The sequence below is a fragment of the Sebastes fasciatus genome, chromosome 17 (genome assembly GCF_043250625.1).
Source record: "Sebastes fasciatus isolate fSebFas1 chromosome 17, fSebFas1.pri, whole genome shotgun sequence".
NCBI classification, from domain to species: Eukaryota; Metazoa; Chordata; class Actinopteri; order Perciformes; family Sebastidae; genus Sebastes; species Sebastes fasciatus.
Genome location: NC_133811.1, coordinates 32,092,886 through 32,108,483, shown reverse-complemented (window position 1 = coordinate 32,108,483; position 15,598 = coordinate 32,092,886). Strand labels below are relative to the sequence as shown.

Genomic DNA, 15,598 nt, shown 5'->3' with positions numbered 1-15,598 from the left:
ATGTGAATATAGGATCCTCCTGCGTCCTGACCTGGGAAACACAGTTGGTGGTTTAGCTAAATTTCAAGTTCAAATTGAGCTCCGTTTCCATGGTTACTAACGCTGCATGCAAAACCAACAAAGAGCAGCATTTTCAGCCTTATACATGTAAAACATAAAAATTAAACACGTCGTCACCGATCAACTGTGAAGATAAAGTCCTACAGGATTAACAAGTGCTGTACAGATACTGTACTCACTTTCTTCATTCTTTTATTAAGACTTATCAGTTAATTGGGAGGGTGCTGTTATTGACACTTATTTATAGAATAAAACTGAACTGCTCTGTTTGTCTAAACGAAGGCCTGGTGGAGGTCAGAAACACATTGTGTGGAGTTAAATGTGTCATCAGACCTGATGTTTAATAGTGTAGCGTTAACTCTACGGCTCTATATCCATCTGTAAACCTCTCATGAAGTGTATAAACTGGGATCTACTTGTTAAAACTTCTGTTAAATTTACACTTGGCCTCACCAACATTATCACACTGACCGATGTAATTTCAGACCTTCATATTCCCTCCAACACTATCTGCATCAGCGGCTCTACGTTGATCAAATCAGTGCAGGAGAGAGAGAAGGATGAAAATGCTGATAGCGATGATGACAATGATGGCTACCGTGATATCCCAGAAGTGTTTTGATGCAAGCTGATAAAAAACTACCTCTTTGCAGCACAATGCAGTGGCCATCTGTCATCAAGCAAGGACAGTTGTAATCATCCCTTTTGCTTGCCTGCACCATCAGTCTTCCCTTTACCATGTATCAGGATCAATCTCAGCTCATTTATTTTAATCGTCTCTTATTTGCTAAACTGGCAAAGTCAGTGGAGGACAATAGAAACCCAGCTCATTTTGAAAATGAGCCAAAGTAAGTTTTTTTTATGCAGCTGCAGCTTTTTAAAGGAACTTTCCTATTTCTCCGTGCGTCCAAAAGAAAGTCTAAATACAATGGTTGAATAATTTCATGATTTTTCAAAAGAAAAAAGACGAACATTTGCAGCAAATTACAAACAAAATTAATTGGAGTCATTTTCAGCACTCAAAATAATCTAATCTGAGACAAGTTCAGCAGTTTTAGTACCAAGCGGTTCCAAATATTTACCAGAATGAAAAAGGTCAGCTATATTCTCATAATACAGTCGCATCGTCTAAATGCTTGTTTGGACACAGTCAGAACATCAACCTGATGTTGGTCCACACTCTCGTCTCTCTGCTGTTTGTCCTGATTTTGGTCTTTAATCTTTCCCTCCATCATGTTGTATGACAGGAAACATCTGGTCTGACTCTAACTGAACAAGGATGTTATGTATTTCATATCAGGCTGGGATTTTAATGTGCTGACAGAAAATTTCATGTATGTAGGTTTTAGAATATAATAATAATAATAATAATAATAATAATAATAATGCATCTATTATACAGCCCTTTCCAAAACAAATGTTACAAAGTGATTCACAAGACAGTACAAGCAAAAGGGAAAATAATGAAATAACTAATAAAACAGAACATCACAAAACATATCAATAAACAGTTTAATAGTAAAATTGTGGTAAAACATGGTGATGAATACACATATATACATATATATTTACCATATACCACGTATTTCCTTTATTATTATTACTGTAAATTATTTTTAAATACACTATTATTTTTATTTTACTTTATTTTATTTTTGCTACTGACTGTTTTCTTAATGGAGCTTCCCAGCAAAAAGTATTTCACACGATTGTACCTGTATAACCAGTGTAAAAATAAACATCTTAATCTTGACTATATACACACATACTGTATAAAATATAAATATATATATTTACAACAACTCAAAACAAGAGTCAACACCAACAGGAGAATACACTGTTTACCATTGACGGAGCATTTTGGGAAATTTTTCTTGGGCGCTACCCACATAATCAGCTGTGCTGCTCATTCCACAAATGCATGATCCTTACAAGTTGGACATCATTGTGAAGGTAAATAAACAGGCTTTCCAACGATGTAAAATACAATGACCATTAGCATTGTAACAACAGAGAAATAATCCACCAAACACAAGTTTCTGAACTTTTTTCCCCAGTTTATATCATGCACTATCTGCAACCATCTTGGACTCTAACCACTGACGCACTTTACACTCACTTTACACTATACATCCTATATACCACTTTATAGACTGCACACATGCACACATGCACATATTACATTTATTTATTGTACATACTACATTTATTTATTGACGGACTGTACACACGTTGTTCGCCCATTCACTCTGTATCTTTTATATCTCTATTATTGTTTTTATAATTTTTGCATACCTTTACCTCTCCTGTGTTTCACTCTGTTGCTGATGTTGCTGCTTTGACACCTGAATCTCCCTCCGGGGATTAATAAAGGTTCATCTTATCTTATATAATATATTTATATATATATATATACTTATATATATATTTAGTTTACCAATGCAGCAGTGAATTCCGAAGATAAAGTAAAGTCAATCATCATTTCTTTCTGTGTCCTGTAACTGTCCTGTATCATTGCTCCTCATCTGTCCCCATGGCAACATCATGTGTCCCCATGGCAACATCATCCTCCAGCCGTCTCTACGTCACAGCCGCCGTTCTCATTGTCTCCATTAGCATTAGCAGCATGCTAACAGAGAGCTGCTAACAGGAGAGAGCTGCTTTGGTCCTCTAAACCCGATCATCCACAGAGTGAGTCTCCTCTCCTCCTCTCCTCTCCTCTCCTCCTCTCCTCTCCTCCTCTCCTCTCTCCTCTCCTCCAGCTGGGTGTACCAGCAATCACGTTATCTGCTGTCTGGAACTGCGAACTACCAGCTAGCCGGCTCAGCTGTGTGGCTAACACTTAGCACGGGCTAACGATGCTAACGATGCTAACGATGCTAACGATGCTAACGCTGTGTTTAGTGCAGCAGGTCTGTTGTTGTTGTCATCAGTCTGACCGGGAGGAGCTGCTGTCCTCAGAGCTCTGTCTGTGACCTGAATAACTACAGCTAGCTAATGCTAATGCTAATGCTGAAGCTAATGCTAAAGCTAATGCTAATGCTAGCCACATGTAGCTAGTGGTCCAGTAGAGGAGGATGTCTCTACCTGCAGTACAGGTTACAGGTGTGATCAGGGTGCTTAACGGAGTGTCTCTGGTTCACCTGGCAGACAGGTGAGAGACAAGCTGTCAGGTGAACCAGAGAGACTGAGCAGCTCCATGCTAACGTTAGCAGCTAGCTGCTCTTTGTTTGCTAACAGGTTGCTAACGGCTAACGCAGCGTGCACGCGAGGAGCGTTCATGTCATATTCATCTGGATTCCAGCATCAGAACCAGAACCAGAACCAGCTGATATTAAACCTGCAGATCATCCTGCTGCCTGCAGGGTCAGAGCTCTGAGGGGGGATCCAGATCCAGAACCAGAACCAGAACCAGAACCATGATGATGTAACCAGGTCTGATCTGGGTTCAGATCTAGGGTTCAGAACAGGGCCAGAGCTCTGAGGGGGGGGATCCAGATCCAGAACCAGAACCATGATGATGTAACCAGGTCTGATCTGGGTTCTACTCAGAACAACAGCTGTCTCAGTGAAGCTGCTTCTCTAACGGGCTGAAGAGCTGAACCTGGTTTACCAGACAATCTGATACTGTAGGAAGAGTTTTCATCTGCAACACACAATTCAGAGGAGTTCTGCTCCAGATGTTCACTACTGGTTTACTTTACAGTCCAGATGTTCACTACTGGTTTACTTTACAGTCCAGATGTTCACTACTGGTTTACTTTACAGTCCAGATGTTCACTACTGGTTTACTTTACAGTCCAGATGTTCTGGTAGCAGACTAACTCAGTTAGAACTAGACTGATGCCAACATCAAAATAATGGCATACACCGATCAGCCATAACATTCAGACCACACTGATATATAACATATATATATATAAATATAAACATTCAGACCACACTGATATATAACATATATAATATATATAACATATATGTATATCAGTGTGGTCTGAATGTTTATATTTATATATATATATGTTATATATATATTATATATGTTATATATCAGTGTGGTCTGACGTGGTCAGCGTGACGTACGTAGTCAGCGTGACGTGGTCAGCGTGACGTACGTGGTCAGCGTGACGTACGTGGTCAGCGTGACGTACGTGGTCAGCGTGACGTACGTGGTCAGCGTGACGTGGTCAGCGTGACGTACGTGGTCAGCGTGACGTGGTCAGCGTGACGTACGTGGTCAGCGTGACGTGGTCAGCGTGACGTACGTAGTCAGCGTGACGTGGTCAGCGTGACGTACGTGGTCAGCGTGACGTACGTGGTCAGCGTGACGTACGTAGTCAGCGTGACGTACGTGGTCAGCGTGACGTACGTAGTCAGCGTGACATGGTCAGCGTGACGTACGTGGTCAGCGTGACGTACGTGGTCAGCGTGACGTACGTGGTCAGCGTGACGTACGTAGTCAGCGTGACGTGGTCAGCGTGACGTACGTGGTCAGCGTGACGTACGTGGTCAGCGTGACGTACGTAGTCAGCGTGACGTACGTGGTCAGCGTGACGTACGTGGTCAGCGTGACGTGGTCAGCGTGACGTACGTGGTCAGCGTGACGTATGTGGTCAGCGTGACGTGGTCAGCGTCACCCGTTGGTTTGTGGACTACGGTTTTGAAGCCTTGAGTTCAGCATTTTGGCCGTCACCATCTCGGTTATTTGCAACTAGAAGTGACAGGAGACGGTGGAGTTAAGCACAACCGAACTCTGAATAAGATATTTTTTGTTGCCAAAAAGGTCGCCTAAAAAGTGAGAAGTGATTTTCTCGTTGACTTCTATACAAGCAGAGCAGTCGCCCCCTGCTGGCTGGTAGAAAGAATGCAGGTTTAAGGCTCTTCAGCGTTGGCTTCACTTCTCAGACCCTAGAGTTGTCCGCTGTGCTTCACCTGGCAGGCTAAATGTCTGACCTGTCGGGGAGCTACAGCCAATCAGAGCGCGAGACGGGTTGAGGGGTCACCTGTTGGTCATTAAAAAGCTTCTTCAGAAACACGTCTCCGTGCTGAAACGCGTTAGCGATGTGAGCCAGTACAAGTGAAATGATCGTATTTTGTCCTTGTGCTCCGCTATCACATTTCTCTAGTCAACTGAATATCTTTGAGATGTGGACAGAACAAGACATTTGAAGACGTTATCTTTGGAAACACTGATTGACATTTTTCACCATTTCTGACATTTTATAGACCAAACAGCTGATCGATTAATCAAGAGAATTATCCACAGATCAATGGACAATGGAAGTAATGGTTAATTGCAGCCCTGATGCTCTTAGTCTAAATGTGGACAGCGTTGACAGCGTATTTTAAATGATCCTCATCCATCCGATCCCCATCTAATGTGGGAGTAATCATCTTTAGGCAACACTTATAATAATAATAATAAGTTCTTATAATAACAGGTTTGACATGGTAGAGTGTCACCACATGTCTCTGATTACCTGCGTTGTATGGCTGTTTTTAGTAGTTTAGTTTACTGCTTTTCGCTGCACTCCTAAAGCTGTACTGACATCACAGCGTACTCAATCACTGTTTTCTCCTGTTTGCTTCTCCTCTTTTAGTGGACCGCAGTTTGAAGCGTCGGCAGGTGAAGCCCCTCGCTGCTTCTCTCTTAGATGCCTTGGATTATGACAGCTCAGATGACAGTGACTTTGAAGTGGGAGATGCCTCAGGTAAGCACATTCTTTATAATGTATAGCAGAAGCTTAATGTTACTTCTCCTGTAACCGTTGTTCTCTGGTAACAGTCTGAGGATAACACTGACGAAGTGTTCCCCATAGAGAGACTGAAACAAGAGACCCATACAGTATATAGCACCAATCAAGTTCTGGTACCGACATCAGTTTTACCAACAGTTAACACCCACTGGGGAGCAGTAGTATAGGAGCAGTAGTATAGGGAGCAGTAGTATAGGGGAGCAGTAGTATAGGGAGCAGTAGTATAGGGGAGCAGTAGTATAGGGAGCAGTAGTATAGGGAGCAGTAGTATAGGAGCAGTAGTATAGGAGCAGTAGTATAGGAGCAGTAGTATAGGGAGCAGTAGTATAGGGGAGCAGTAGTATAGGAGCAGTAGTATAGGGAGCAGTAGTATAGGGGAGCAGTAGTATAGGGAGCAGTAGTATAGGAGCAGTAGTATAGGAGCAGTAGTATAGGAGAGCAGTAGTATAGGGAGCAGTAGTATAGGGAGCAGTAGTATAGGGAGCAGTAGTATAGGGGAGCAGTAGTATAGGGAGCAGTAGTATAGGGAGCAGTAGTATAGGAGCAGTAGTATAGGGAGCAGTAGTATAGGAGCAGTAGTATAGGGAGCAGTAGTATAGGGGAGCAGTAGTATAGGAGCAGTAGTATAGGGAGCAGTAGTATAGGGGAGCAGTAGTATAGGGAGCAGTAGTATAGGAGCAGTAGTATAGGGAGCAGTAGTATAGGAGCAGTAGTATAGGGAGCAGTAGTATAGGGGAGCAGTAGTATAGGAGCAGTAGTATAGGGAGCAGTAGTATAGGGGAGCAGTAGTATAGGGAGCAGTAGTATAGGAGCAGTAGTATAGGAGCAGTAGTATAGGAGAGCAGTAGTATAGGGAGCAGTAGTATAGGGAGCAGTAGTATAGGGGAGCAGTAGTATAGGGAGCAGTAGTATAGGGGAGCAGTAGTATAGGAGCAGTAGTATAGGAGAGCAGTAGTATAGGGAGCAGTAGTATAGGGAGCAGTAGTATAGGAGCAGTAGTATAGGGAGCAGTAGTATAGGAGCAGTAGTATAGGGGAGCAGTAGTATAGGGAGCAGTAGTATAGGGGAGCAGTAGTATAGGGGAGCAGTAGTATAGGGGAGCAGTAGTATAGGGAGCAGTAGTATAGGGAGCAGTAGTATAGGAGCAGTAGTATAGGAGAGCAGTAGTATAGGGAGCAGTAGTATAGGAACAGTAGTATAGGAGAGCAGTAGTATAGGAGAGCAGTAGTATAGGAGAGCAGTAGTATAGGGAGCAGTAGTATAGGGGAGCAGTAGTATAGGGGAGCAGTAGTATAGGGAGCAGTAGTATAGGGGAGCAGTAGTATAGGGGAGCAGTAGTATAGGAGAGCAGTAGTATAGGGAGCAGTAGTATAGGGAGCAGTAGTATAGGGAGCAGTAGTATAGGGAGCAGTAGTATAGGGAGCAGTAGTATAGGGGAGCAGTAGTATAGGGAGCAGTAGTATAGGGAGCAGTAGTATAGGGGAGCAGTAGTATAGGGGAGCAGTAGTATAGGGGAGCAGTAGTATAGGGAGCAGTAGTATAGGGGAGCAGTAGTATAGGGGAGCAGTAGTATAGGGAGCAGTAGTATAGGGGAGCAGTAGTATAGGGAGCAGTAGTATAGGGAGCAGTAGTATAGGGGAGCAGTAGTATAGGGAGCAGTAGTATAGGGGAGCAGTAGTATAGGGAGCAGTAGTATAGGGAGCAGTAGTATAGGGAGCAGTAGTATAGGGAGCAGTAGTATAGGGAGCAGTAGTATAGGGAGCAGTAGTATAGGGAGCAGTAGTATAGGGAGCAGTAGTATAGGGAGCAGTAGTATAGGGAGCAGTAGTATAGGGGAGCAGTAGTATAGGGGAGCAGTAGTATAGGGAGCAGTAGTATAGGAGAGCAGTAGTATAGGGAGCAGTAGTATAGGGAGCAGTAGTATAGGGAGCAGTAGTATAGGAGCAGTAGTATAGGAGAGCAGTAGTATAGGGAGCAGTAGTATAGGGGAGCAGTAGTATAGGGAGCAGTAGTATAGGGAGCAGTAGTATAGGGGAGCAGTAGTATAGGGGAGCAGTAGTATAGGGAGCAGTAGTATAGGGAGCAGTAGTATAGGGAGCAGTAGTATAGGGAGCAGTAGTATAGGAGAGCAGTAGTATAGGGAGCAGTAGTATAGGAGCAGTAGTATAGGGAGCAGTAGTATAGGGAGCAGTAGTATAGGGGAGCAGTAGTATAGGGAGCAGTAGTATAGGGAGCAGTAGTATAGGGGAGCAGTAGTATAGGGGAGCAGTAGTTAGGGAGCAGTAGTATAGGGAGCAGTAGTATAGGGAGCAGTAGTATAGGGAGCAGTAGTATAGGGGAGCAGTAGTATAGGGAGCAGTAGTATAGGGAGCAGTAGTATAGGGAGCAGTAGTATAGGGAGCAGTAGTATAGGGGAGCAGTAGTATAGGGAGCAGTAGTATAGGGGAGCAGTAGTATAGGGGAGCAGTAGTATAGGGAGCAGTAGTATAGGGGAGCAGTAGTATAGGGAGCAGTAGTATAGGGAGCAGTAGTATAGGGGAGCAGTAGTATAGGGGAGCAGTAGTATAGGGAGCAGTAGTATAGGGAGCAGTAGTATAGGGGAGCAGTAGTATAGGGGAGCAGTAGTATAGGGGAGCAGTAGTATAGGGGAGCAGTAGTATAGGGGAGCAGTAGTATAGGGGAGCAGTAGTATAGGGGAGCAGTAGTATAGGGGAGCAGTAGTATAGGGGAGCAGTAGTATAGGGAGCAGTAGTATAGGGGAGCAGTAGTATAGGGGAGCAGTAGTATAGGGGAGCAGTAGTATAGGGAGCAGTAGTATAGGGGAGCAGTAGTATAGGGAGCAGTAGTATAGGGAGCAGTAGTATAGGGAGCAGTAGTATAGGGGAGCAGTAGTATAGGGAGCAGTAGTATAGGGGAGCAGTAGTATAGGGAGCAGTAGTATAGGGAGCAGTAGTATAGGGAGCAGTAGTATAGGGAGCAGTAGTATAGGGAGCAGTAGTATAGGGGAGCAGTAGTATAGGGGAGCAGTAGTATAGGGAGCAGTAGTATAGGGGAGCAGTAGTATAGGGAGCAGTAGTATAGGGAGCAGTAGTATAGGGGAGCAGTAGTATAGGGGAGCAGTAGTATAGGGGAGCAGTAGTATAGGGGAGCAGTAGTATAGGGAGCAGTAGTATAGGGGAGCAGTAGTATAGGGGAGCAGTAGTATAGGGGAGCAGTAGTATAGGGAGCAGTAGTATAGGGGAGCAGTAGTATAGGGGAGCAGTAGTATAGGGGAGCAGTAGTATAGGGGAGCAGTAGTATAGGGGAGCAGTAGTATAGGGGAGCAGTAGTATAGGGGAGCAGTAGTATAGGGGAGCAGTAGTATAGGGGAGCAGTAGTATAGGGAGCAGTAGTATAGGGAGCAGTAGTATAGGGGAGCAGTAGTATAGGGGAGCAGTAGTATAGGGGAGCAGTAGTATAGGGGAGCAGTAGTATAGGGGAGCAGTAGTATAGGGAGCAGTAGTATAGGGGAGCAGTAGTATAGGGGAGCAGTAGTATAGGGGAGCAGTAGTATAGGGGAGCAGTAGTATAGGGGAGCAGTAGTATAGGGGAGCAGTAGTATAGGGAGCAGTAGTATAGGGAGCAGTAGTATAGGGGAGCAGTAGTATAGGGAGCAGTAGTATAGGGAGCAGTAGTATAGGGGAGCAGTAGTATAGGAGCAGTAGTATAGGAGAGCAGTAGTATAGGGGAGCAGTAGTATAGGGAGCAGTAGTATAGGGGAGCAGTAGTATAGGGAGCAGTAGTATAGGGAGCAGTAGTATAGGGGAGCAGTAGTATAGGGAGCAGTAGTATAGGGAGCAGTAGTATAGGGAGCAGTAGTATAGGGAGCAGTAGTATAGGGAGCAGTAGTATAGGGAGCAGTAGTATAGGAGCATAGTATAGGAGAGCAGTAGTATAGGAGCAGTAGTATAGGGAGCAGTAGTATAGGGGAGCAGTAGTATAGGGAGCAGTAGTTATAGGGAGCAGTAGTATAGGGAACATAGTAGTATAGGAGCATAGTAAGGGGGGAGCAGTAGTATAGGAGAGCAGTAGTATAGGGAGCAGTAGTATAGGGAGCAGTAGTATAGGAGCAGTAGTATAGGAGAGCAGTAGTATAGGGAGCAGTAGTATAGGGAGCAGTAGTATAGGGGAGCAGTAGTATAGGAGCAGTAGTATAGGAGAGCAGTAGTATAGGAGAGCAGTAGTATAGGGAGCAGTAGTATAGGGAGCAGTAGTATAGGGAGCAGTAGTATAGGGAGCAGTAGTATAGGGGAGCAGTAGTATAGGGGAGCAGTAGTATAGGGAGCAGTAGTATAGGAGAGCAGTAGTATAGGGGAGCAGTAGTATAGGAGCAGTAGTATAGGGGAGCAGTAGTATAGGGAGCAGTAGTATAGGGAGCAGTAGTATAGGGGAGCAGTAGTATAGGGGAGCAGTAGTATAGGAGCAGTAGTATAGGGGAGCAGTAGTATAGGGGAGCAGTAGTATAGGGAGCAGTAGTATAGGAGAGCAGTAGTATAGGGAGCAGTAGTATAGGGGAGCAGTAGTATAGGAGCAGTAGTATAGGAGAGCAGTAGTATAGGGAGCAGTAGTATAGGGGAGCAGTAGTATAGGGGAGCAGTAGTATAGGGGAGCAGTAGTATAGGGAGCAGTAGTATAGGAGAGCAGTAGTATAGGGAGCAGTAGTATAGGAGAGCAGTAGTATAGGAGAGCAGTAGTATAGGGAGCAGTAGTATAGGGAGCAGTAGTATAGGGGAGCAGTAGTATAGGAGCAGTAGTATAGGGGAGCAGTAGTATAGGGAGCAGTAGTATAGGAGAGCAGTAGTATAGGGGAGCAGTAGTATAGGGGAGCAGTAGTATAGGAGCAGTAGTATAGGGGAGCAGTAGTATAGGGAGCAGTAGTATAGGGGAGCAGTAGTATAGGGGAGCAGTAGTATAGGGAGCAGTAGTATAGGGGAGCAGTAGTATAGGGAGCAGTAGTATAGGAGCAGTAGTATAGGGAGCAGTAGTATAGGGAGCAGTAGTATAGGGAGCAGTAGTATAGGGGAGCAGTAGTATAGGGAGCAGTAGTATAGGGAGCAGTAGTATAGGAGAGCAGTAGTATAGGGAGCAGTAGTATAGGGAGCAGTAGTATAGGGGAGCAGTAGTATAGGGGAGCAGTAGTATAGGGGAGCAGTAGTATAGGGAGCAGTAGTATAGGGAGCAGTAGTATAGGGGAGCAGTAGTATAGGGGAGCAGTAGTATAGGAGCAGTAGTATAGGGAGCAGTAGTATAGGGGAGCAGTAGTATAGGAGCAGTAGTATAGGAGAGCAGTAGTATAGGGGAGCAGTAGTATAGGGAGCAGTAGTATAGGAGCAGTAGTATAGGGGAGCAGTAGTATAGGGAGCAGTAGTATAGGGGAGCAGTAGTATAGGGGAGCAGTAGTATAGGGTAGTATAGGGAGCAGTAGTATAGGGGAGCAGTAGTATAGGGGAGCAGTAGTATAGGGTAGTATAGGGGAGCAGTAGTATAGGGGAGCAGTAGTATAGGGGAGCAGTAGTATAGGGGAGCAGTAGTATAGGGGAGCAGTAGTATAGGGGAGCAGTAGTATAGGAGCAGTAGTATAGGGAGCAGTAGTATAGGAGAGCAGTAGTATAGGAGAGCAGTAGTATAGGGAGCAGTAGTATAGGAGCAGTAGTATAGGAGAGCAGTAGTATAGGGGAGCAGTAGTATAGGAGCAGTAGTATAGGAGAGCAGTAGTATAGGGAGCAGTAGTATAGGGAGCAGTAGTATAGGGAGCAGTAGTATAGGGGAGCAGTAGTATAGGAGCAGTAGTATAGGGAGCAGTAGTATAGGGGAGCAGTAGTATAGGAGCAGTAGTATAGGGAGCAGTAGTATAGGGAGCAGTAGTATAGGAGCAGTAGTATAGGAGCAGTAGTATAGGGGAGCAGTAGTATAGGGGAGCAGTAGTATAGGGAGCAGTAGTATAGGGAGCAGTAGTATAGGGAGCAGTAGTATAGGAGCAGTAGTATAGGAGCAGTAGTATAGGGGAGCAGTAGTATAGGGAGCAGTAGTATAGGAGCAGTAGTATAGGGGAGCAGTAGTATAGGAGCAGTAGTATAGGGAGCAGTAGTATAGGAGAGCAGTAGTATAGGAGCAGTAGTATAGGGAGCAGTAGTATAGGAGCAGTAGTATAGGGGAGCAGTAGTATAGGAGCAGTAGTATAGGGGAGCAGTAGTATAGGAGAGCAGTAGTATAGGGAGCAGTAGTATAGGGAGCAGTAGTATAGGAGCAGTAGTATAGGGGAGCAGTAGTATAGGGGAGCAGTAGTATAGGGAGCAGTAGTATAGGGAGCAGTAGTATAGGGAGCAGTAGTATAGGAGCAGTAGTATAGGGAGCAGTAGTATAGGGAGCAGTAGTATAGGGAGCAGTAGTATAGGGAGCAGTAGTATAGGGAGCAGTAGTATAGGAGCAGTAGTATAGGAGCAGTAGTATAGGAGCAGTAGTATAGGGGAGCAGTAGTATAGGAGCAGTAGTATAGGGGAGCAGTAGTATAGGAGAGCAGTAGTATAGGGAGCAGTAGTATAGGGAGCAGTAGTATAGGAGCAGTAGTATAGGGGAGCAGTAGTATAGGGGAGCAGTAGTATAGGGAGCAGTAGTATAGGGAGCAGTAGTATAGGGAGCAGTAGTATAGGGAGCAGTAGTATAGGGAGCACCATCACTACAGAAACATGAATTGTGGTTATTACAATGTTCAGCTAATTAGTGAATAGTTTCTGGAGTAGCAACCGGGCCTTTCAGAATGATCCCATTGTTCACTCTTTGGATTCTGTTCTGTGTTCTGGTAGGATCAGACGGCACAGGCAACGGCAGCGATGAGGAAGGGTCTAAAGCGAGCGCCGCGGGGTCAGAGAGCGACTCGGAGAACGCCGGTTCTGCAGACGACGCTATAGACGAAGAGGAGGCCAAAGACCTGGCTGCTGACGAGAACTTAACGGAAGATGAAGAGAAGTCCAAACAGCAGCCTTCCTCAGACAGCTCCACCAAAGACACCCCCGCCGTCACCCCGCCCAAAGGCCGACGCAAGAGCAAGAAGACGTCGGAGCTGGATCCTGAGCCTGCTGCGGGCGCCGGCACTGAATCTACCTCAACGTCAGGGCCTGGGTCCGGGTCTGGGTCCGGGTCTGGATCCGGGTCCGGGTCCGGCAGCGTGAACACAGAAGAGTCTCAGGCCGAGCCCAAGAAATGGAACTTCCGCAGGAACCGGCCCCTCCTGGACTTCACCACCATGGAGGAGCTGAACGAGATGGACGACTACGACAGTGAGGACGACAACGACTGGAGACCCACAGCGGGGAAGAAGAAAGGTAAAGCAGCTGCTCAGAAAGGAGGGACCGAGGAAGAGGACGGTGGCAGCGCTAGTGACGATGATGATGACGATGATGATGATAACGATGATGATGACGACGACGACGACGACGATGATGACGATGACAAGGAGGATGGTGATGACAACAACAACACCAACAACAACAACAACAACAGTAGCAGTGACAGTGACAAAGAGGTGAAGAAGCCCAAGAAGAAGACGAAGAGCACCAATGCTTTTGATGAAGAGCTGACCAACGACAGCATGTCCCAGGGGAAGGGCAACGAGGTGAGCGCCAGGCCTGACTTCAGGTCTCATACGTCAAGTCCAACTGAAATGAGATGATATGTTAGTGTGTTTGTTGCTGCAGCGTACAGATCTGCTGCGTGTCTTTTTACTATCTGCAACCAAAAGAGAGACGACGCCCCATCTGTGCATTAACCTTCGTCTCTCTGTCCACGTAAACACGTTTGTTGCATGTAGTAATCAAATCGCTTTCTTTTAAACTGATTTGTATGAAGCATTAATGTCACAGGTAGGGGTGGGGAAAAAAGATCCATTCACCTTTGTATCACAACTTTCCTTTTTTACAATTTCTAAACAGATGTTTTAACGCCAGAATCGATAGATTTGCTTCACCTGAGTCTGTGTGGAGGTAGAAGGAAGTTACCGCTTTTATTGTGGTAGTGTGAGTAACGGGACGTCATATCCGTTCCGTATCCGTCAACCAAAACAAACCAGCCGGCCGCCGCCAACCGAAACGAGAAAGCAGAAAACGTTGTAGGGTTGGCGTGGATACGACCTGCACCCTCACATTTAAACATGTTTTAGGGTGATGACGTCATAAAACATGACGACAGACATTCAAAGCTTCATTTTAAAACCCTCAATAGAAGCTTAGTATGTAATGCTAACATTGTGCACAGCCCTAATTTAGTGTAAAAGTGTAAATTGTAGTTGTCAGTGCTCTTAGGCTTGTTTACTTCTTCTCTGATATGATTGAAGTTTTAATTGTGTTCTTTATACTGCTGTTTTATTTGGACTAACTTCTTGTGGACTCTACTTTGTGCTGATAGAACTGCTTCACTACTGAGCTACTGAGCATTGAAGCATCGCAGTCTTCCACCTTCTACTGGTCATGTAAACCACTGCAGATGTTTGAGGTGTTTGGTCTGCACATGGACTACTTTCTTTGTCTGCTACTCCGTAATACCAAACAACAATACGAGGCACAAAGTCACCATATAATCCAATAAGAGGTTTAGATGCTATCTATCTGCCTTTGTTCTAATGGACAGTGTCGTGAGCTTTGTGCACGGGATTTACTGACTGTCCGTTACTGGATCTGTGGTCCGATCAGAGGGAGGGACGTAGATAAGTGGCTTTACTGTGTCTCTGTTTCCCCCGATCCCCCAGGATGCCTTGCTGGACCGGCCCCAAACCTGGAGCACTCAGCACATCCTCATCTGCTGCGTCTGTCTGGGAGACAACAGCGAGGACGCAGATGAGATCATCCAGTGTGACAACTGTGGGGTGACCGTACACGAAGGTAAGCTGCAGAGTTAGTCCTACAATCAGTCAGGCAACAGTCACGACTACTCAAATGACGGCTTAGAAACAACGATCAATGTGACACCACTGATTTTCAGTCACTCAGTTGCCTTTCAGGGCTTCCGTATAGTCAAAGCTAATGGATGCACATCTATTGAGTCACCATTATTGTTTTCCCGTTCACGTTGACGCAGTTGTAGTGGGTTCAGTTTTAAAGCTAGAGTAAAGATCCTGGTATCATAGTAAACTAGTGAACCTGATGAATCCATCGGTACCAACCATGTCAGACTAGCTGGTCATGAAGGAGGTTAAATAACGCTCCAAACCTACACTAAATGTTGGAGAGGAAAAACTGTCATGTCCATTTTCAAAGGGGTCCCTTGACCTCTGACCTCCAGATATGTGAAGTTGTGAGGGTTTTTGTCAGAAAAAATGTCAGAAAATTGTCTAAAAATTGTCTGAAAAATGTAGAAAAAAATGGGTCCCAAAACAAATCGGAAAAGTGTCCGAAAAAAAATTTTAAAATGTAAAAAACAAATATTGTCCGAAAAATGTAAAAAAAAAAAAACATTATCCCAAAAAAATTCGGCAGTGTCCGAAAAAAAAAAAAAAATAGTGTCCGAAAAATGTAAAAAAAAAACAATTGTCCCAAAAAATATCAGAAAAGTGTCCGAAAAAAAATCAGAGAAATGTAAAAAAAAAAAAAAAAAGTCAGAAAATTGTCTAAAAATTGTCTGAAAAAAAATCTGAAATATGGAAAAAAAATATATATATATATATTGTCTGAAAAATGTAGAAAAAATGGGTCCCAAAACAAATCGGAAAAGTGTCCGAAAAAAAATTAGAAAATGTAAAAAACAAATATATT

General features: G+C 44.6%; 2 protein-coding genes across 2 annotated transcripts in view; both read left to right on the top strand.

The window, feature by feature from the left end:
- Positions 1-15,598, top strand: part of LOC141754340 (homeobox protein MOX-2-like) — a 258,572-nt gene that overhangs the window by 10,001 nt on the left and 232,973 nt on the right. The gene's annotated exons all lie outside the window — the stretch shown is intronic.
- The window catches only part of phf14 (PHD finger protein 14), a 64,839-nt gene continuing 51,861 nt past the window's right edge, over positions 2,621-15,598 (top strand). Inside the window, exons 1-4 of the mRNA XM_074613313.1 lie at positions 2,621-2,751; positions 5,661-5,771; positions 12,659-13,467; positions 14,596-14,728. Coding sequence (XP_074469414.1) covers position 2,751; positions 5,661-5,771; positions 12,659-13,467; positions 14,596-14,728 — 1,054 coding nt within the window. The 5' untranslated portion in view covers positions 2,621-2,750. The remainder of the gene's footprint in view (positions 2,752-5,660; positions 5,772-12,658; positions 13,468-14,595; positions 14,729-15,598) is intronic.